At 41.6% G+C, this 6,000-nt stretch overlaps 1 protein-coding gene across 7 annotated transcripts in view; it reads right to left on the bottom strand.

Moving 5' to 3' along the window:
- Positions 1–1,836: 1,836 nt before the first annotated feature.
- The window catches only part of dusp8a (dual specificity phosphatase 8a), a 42,785-nt gene continuing 38,621 nt past the window's right edge, over positions 1,837–6,000 (bottom strand). For all 7 annotated transcript variants that reach the window (XM_041997264.1, XM_041997265.1, XM_041997268.1 and 4 more), the window contains 2 exons: positions 5,807–5,930; positions 1,837–5,483 (listed from right to left, as the gene is read on the bottom strand). In XM_041997264.1, coding sequence (XP_041853198.1) covers positions 4,241–5,483; positions 5,807–5,930 — 1,367 coding nt within the window. In that variant the 3' untranslated portion in view covers positions 1,837–4,240. The remainder of the gene's footprint in view (positions 5,484–5,806; positions 5,931–6,000) is intronic.

Raw genomic sequence — 6,000 nt, 5'->3', positions numbered from 1 at the left:
GGATGAGGTTGTACAGAGTTGGGAGACTGGCGGGGAAAGCCCTGAAAACCTGTTTGGTTTCTGTGTTGGGAGAGACAAGAGGAAGCAGAGATTGTACCAGTGAGTCAAACTCGAACTCGGAGCAAACAGGGAACACCACTGTGACCTTTGTATTGTTTCTCACAAACAACATCAGCGTTCTGCCATAAATTCAGCTTTTATCAAACTTATACTGTGTATTTTCTTTATCTTTGTAAATGGGCTGTAAAATATCCTGGGAAGTTCAATATACTGCAATCCAGGATACTTCCACCTCTTACTGTTTAACTTAACAAAAAATAAGCTTCATGTAGTAAAATTTATTACACTGGACTGGACTTCATTACATGACGCAAGTGTTTAACATCCCACTTTCCTCCGAAGGGAGCTCTGATTCTCTTTAGCCATGTGGAAAAGCTTAACTGATAGAGGTCACTTCTTAGCAAGTGGTTGGCAAATACATTGAGAAATCCATATGCTGGTATGGATAAGAATTAGATGACAAGTGTGACACCAGTCGTCTCTGTACACCCGCTAGCAAATATAAAGCTACAGCTAGCAAGCATCGAGCTAGTTTCAAGACTTTGCTCATCTTCTAAGACATACAAGCGGATAAATGTACACTGTTGCCCCCTGTAGTCACAGAGTCTGAAGGGTCACAGATTTTGGTGTAACACCAGCATGTCTACACCTTTTTTGTTGACAGTGTGTTTTCTGCACATGAAACAAACTTTTATTGAGCTGAATACTGGAGGCGGGTTTTGTTACTGAGCTAGTTCTTTATAAAGGTATCCCATGTTGCTACTGGATAATTTATAAACAAAACACAGTGATTTGCAAATAATTTAAAGTCTACATTTGATTTAAGCAAAAAGAAAAAAAAAAAACAATTTTTTTTTTCTTTAAATTCTCATTTTTTAATTTCAGAAACTGAAATGAACCCCCATGGCTTTGAAACACCTTTAACCTTTCTGTGTCACATCTTCACTTCATAATGTGATAGACCCTGATGTTGTTGTTGCAAGACAGTCGGTGCTGCTCCGAAACTAAATAATCCAGAATGAGTGATGCTTACAGAGATACTTCAAGTTCTACACCTCATGCACCGTATTGTAGTTGTAGTTTTTTTAAACAATTCACTATATAACAAACCCTATTTTCTCTTTTTAGCTTCTAAGACTTTTCATTTTTTCATCAATTTTTTTTTTATTATTTTTTTTACTTCACCTCAGTCCAGATGAGCTGTGGCACAGACGTTTTATTTATGAATGTTTCATTCCTTACAAGGTAGAAATTTAACTTGCTCTTGTGGTTTTATTGTGAAAATGATTTTTTTCATGTTTGCTGTCTAAAATTCTCAAACGTTTTAATTATTTGTATGAAATTTAAGTTATTTCCAAATCATTGTTTCCCTTTTTATTTACATTTTACAGAATATTTAGATTTTAAATTTAAAGAATATTTTAAATTTCAAATGCTGAGTTTTTTTAAATGTCGTCCAACATTATTGATCTTTAATTTTAATCAATAATAAATCTATTTTTGTAAGGCATGTTTGCCTAGAAGGCAATTCACAATGTTTGAATAATTCAGTGTCCCACCAGCAAATAGAACCATTTGGCAATGCCACTGAGTTAAGAGAAAAACATCAATGAAGCTGTGTTGTGTGGTCTAAATAGAGCTTGTTCAACACAGAATCAATAGCTGTGTCCTGGACTCTGGATGCGGTACAATGTTTTTGGTTTATTCTGCAGCATTGCCTTACCCAGCCCTGTTAAGACCCCATGCAAACACACAAAAAGAGGAAGCAGAGAAGAGTTTGTATTTTGTCTTGTCTGTATTTGTCTCATTTTCACAAAACATGTACAGGGGAAGGAAAAGCCTTTCAATAGAACCTGAGGTATTTTTGCATTAAGCAGCCTAAGGTATCAGGATTTTTATTTTAAAAACTCACCTAAATTCTGTGTTCTTAGATCCTATTTACATAATAATAATAATAATAATAATAATAATAATAATAATAATAATAATAATAACAACAATTTTGTAATTGGGACAGCCTGCATCATCCTTGTTACATATCATAAATAATTCTAACAATGTTTCTTAAAAATATAGGGAGGAAGATGAAAAAAGGAGAGGTTGTTTGAACCTCAGGGGAGCACAGGAACTTACTGTAACTGCAGCAGCATAAGGTCAAAGGTCAGAGATCGCCAGAGAGTAAAGCTAATCAAGGGTCAAAGGAAAAACAAACACATTTACATCATAAATAAATAACCATCTCGCACCAGGAGAGCAAATGTTTTCATTCCTTTCACCTCAGAGCATGAAGATCCTGCTTTTTATTTCCATGGTGTTGTGCTGTTTTAATCAAAGCTTTGAAAATGAAGAAATGAGAGCAAAAACAGACAGAGAGAGAGAGCGTGGGAGCATTATGGACATGCACTGTGCTGATGTGCCAGCAGCAGTGTACCCTGTGTTGGGCTTGGCTCACTGAAAGATCCCCTGAGAATGAACAAAAGGGTGAATATAGGGCCTATGCTCGACGTGGGAATATAAGTGTAAGTGCATACAGTTTGGGGTGAGCTTGTGTGTGGCTGGTTTCAGCTTTGGTGGGACATGCTGTGACGATGACTTACAAACTGGTGTTGGCTCAGAAAGTACTCACATTGTGAGTCTGTGAATCTTGACCTTGTTAAGGAGTGTGTGTCTGTTTGCATATAGTTGCTATGCAAGCCCTCATGTTTTACTGTACATGATCAAAGTGTGTGCAGCTACCTGACTCCCTCTGCACACTGTCAAAAAAACAGTCTTTCTAGTTGATGCTGGAGCCCTCAAATGTGATAAATTCAATAATTTACACTGTAGTTGAGCCAAAACAAAGATCCTGTTTTTATAGATGCCATTAATGGGGCGTCTGCCATCCTCCCAGATATATATATAAAAAAAAGGCAAAACTTGGCTTTTGGAGTATCGTGTTGCCAGGGTGTGAATGGTAACTGGCAGCGGGAAAGCAGAAAAGTGCATTTCAAAGTCATATATCACTCTCTCCAAAGAAGGAACCGCACATATTGCTTGCTGAATTAGTTGAATGTGTGTATTTGTATGAGTGTGTGTTCATAAATACCATACAGCAAATAATAATAAGAATAATTCAACAAAAGAAAAAAGAAATAAATCCACAAAACATTATATTATTTCTCATTACCAGAATGAACCAATACAATAAATTAAAACTATAACTGAAGATAAGTCCGTTAAAATCGCTATATATATTCATATTGTATATATAGTATTTGTCTGTCTGTAGTCAGCCTTTCAGGTGCATGCTCACTGGTGGCCATAAGTGGCAACTGGGTTCAGCTGGAAAGGATTTTTAGGGGAGCATCCTGAAACCTCAGCCCTATCACACTGTTAACACTGGAAACAAGAAAGCCAAAGTCAGGAAAGACACACTGTGCTTTGAGGGAGGGAGAAAATACTGCCCAGCATTACAAGTCTTTGACTCAAAGTTCATCAACAAAAAGATGAGGATCCTTCATTGTTTTAATGCAGTACCGCCTTTTTAAGTCTTTAGGATCCCTCTGCTTTGTGCTGTGTTGAGGTGAGGAGACGGTGCCATTAAGGAGTCCACTGTTGATGTTGTTATGCAGCGTCTGTGACAGGCAGAGCCACTGGGGAGGGGACGGATGTAGCCGTGCACGGTTCTGCGGCTCTCTGACATAAGGGTGAAGCTTCGGGAGGAAATATGGGGCTTCAAATCACAAGCTATACACCCACTGAAGCAATTACATTTGACCACAGGCAAGCAGTTTGTGTCTAATCTGTCAAAGTAAAGGAATTTTATATATTAAGGATGCAACATGACATTTGCTCAGGGTAATTTCTTTTCAACTATGACAGAGCTCATCAACATAAAAAGTTTCAGTACCAACAGTCACCCATTTATTTCCCCTTCCCCCAGGCTTTACTTCAGATTAAGAGTTCAGGATGGGCGTGGTCAGCTAAGCATCACATCTGAGGCTCTGTCTGTCCAGGTGAGATTCCTACTTCGCTTGATAACCATTCACATTAACTCTCAGCCTCAGTTGGAGTCTTTAACACTGTCTATTAGGGAGCACAAAAAGCCCTCCTCTGCTCCACCTATTACGTCCTCTTGCGCTCCCTCTAATCAGGTCCATTTTTGCCTCTGAGGTACAGCTCTGGTCATGTCCATTATGTGTCAGGACACTTCGATGATCTCCATGCTACCAGAGAAGCTCGACTGCTTCCCGATCTTTCCTAGTTCTTCTCTGGACCTTGATTCAGAGATACTCTCTTCAAACTCCATCTGACAGCTGCGCCGTTTGAACTGCTTCTCTGACGCAGGCGTGCTGTTGTTGGAGCCAGAGGACATGGCCGCTGCTGATGACGACGTGGAGTCGCGGTGGTCTCTCTGTGTCTGTGGTGCTGAGGGCTTCTCCCTCTGGGATTTGTCTCGTAACCTCACACTTTCGCTGCACCCAAAAGCCACATATGCTGAGCTGCTCCCGAACCTCACCGACGACTCCTCTCCCCTTCCATCCCCTCCTCCCAGCTCCATCTCTCCCTCACCACCTTCCTCTGCCCCGAAATGCCAGGGTGCATCTGTGGTTGGAGTAACTGGAGTGACGGGAGTGGTGGCCTGGACAGTGTCTCTGTGTTTGGTCCACATGGCCCCAGACCCCACAGTGGGTAGGGAGGGTAGTGGGAGGAGCAGGGAGCCCTTTAGGTTGTCAACCAGGCTGGGGCTCTTGTGGTCCAGCAACAAGCTGAGGGACTGTGGAGGTTGGTTTGGCTGGGAGTGGACTGGAGAACTGTTGCAACTGTGCTTATGTTTTCTTCTGGATCTGGATGAGGAGGTACCAGACCGGTGGGCTCCTTCACTTCCACAAAGCACCAAACCTCCTATGCTGCCCCCACTGCCTGGTGAGGGGAATGGAGAGTCGGAAGAGCTGGGGCTGTCTAGGACGGGCGACTGTGAGTAGACACCATTGGAGGTCCCTGTTCCTGGGCTGTCAAGCTTACACAGTTTGGGGACGTCTTCAGAATGTGTGGGTGCCAGACTGGGACAGTGTGAACTGTTAGGAGAATAGACAGACTTAATGTCCAGGGAGAAGGAGCGTTTAAGCCGGTTAGTGTCCATGATCCTCTCTGCAGAGAGATGCAGGCCGTTGAAGCCTTGCTGGAGGGATGTGGGTGATGGCAGCTTGGGTTCTGGTGGCATGTGTAACTCTGCCACAGATGAGTCACAGTTGCTGTGGTGACCATTCATCTCACAACCTGTAGTGACTCCATTAACCTCTGAGCTTTGCTTGGAGTTGTTATCAGAGATCTTGTCATCAGAAGCTAAAGCTTTGAGCAATCTCAGGCCCTTCTCAAACTCCAGCAACTGACCCAGGAAGTTGAAGTTCGGGGATATGGACGGCCTTCTGTCCTTTACAAACCTGTCAGGAGGACAAATGATTAAATAAACAAGTTATTGCACTACTGTTTAAAGGCAAGTATAGTAATATATACATACTATCTCATATAAGCATGGTAATAAAAGTTTTTTTTCTAAAGCAGTGTACAAATACTTTTTAACAAATGTACAGTACATCAATCAGTGGAAAATTATCCTATTGGGACAAAGAAAAGCCATCTAACAATTTCGTTTCACATGACTGGGGGAGGGAGGACTTCTAGCATTTCCTTCAACAGTGAATCGTCTTTTTATCGGGGCTGACACCTTAGCTCAGCTGGAGGTGGGTGGGAGGAGCAAACGTACCTGTAGGCATCATCTGATGACAAGCCCATTGTCTTCATGATGTATGCAATGGCGATGGTTGCTGAACGCGAGATTCCAGCCAAGCAGTGGACAATGACTCTGCAGTTTGACACCTTAGCTTTGTCTGTTGGGATGGCAATGAACAAGTATGAATACACACAGCTTTTCACAAAAAACACACAATGCTGTGTACA

This window comes from Melanotaenia boesemani, chromosome 10 (genome assembly GCF_017639745.1).
Source record: "Melanotaenia boesemani isolate fMelBoe1 chromosome 10, fMelBoe1.pri, whole genome shotgun sequence".
NCBI classification, from domain to species: Eukaryota; Metazoa; Chordata; class Actinopteri; order Atheriniformes; family Melanotaeniidae; genus Melanotaenia; species Melanotaenia boesemani.
This window is presented reverse-complemented; position numbering and strand designations above follow the sequence as displayed.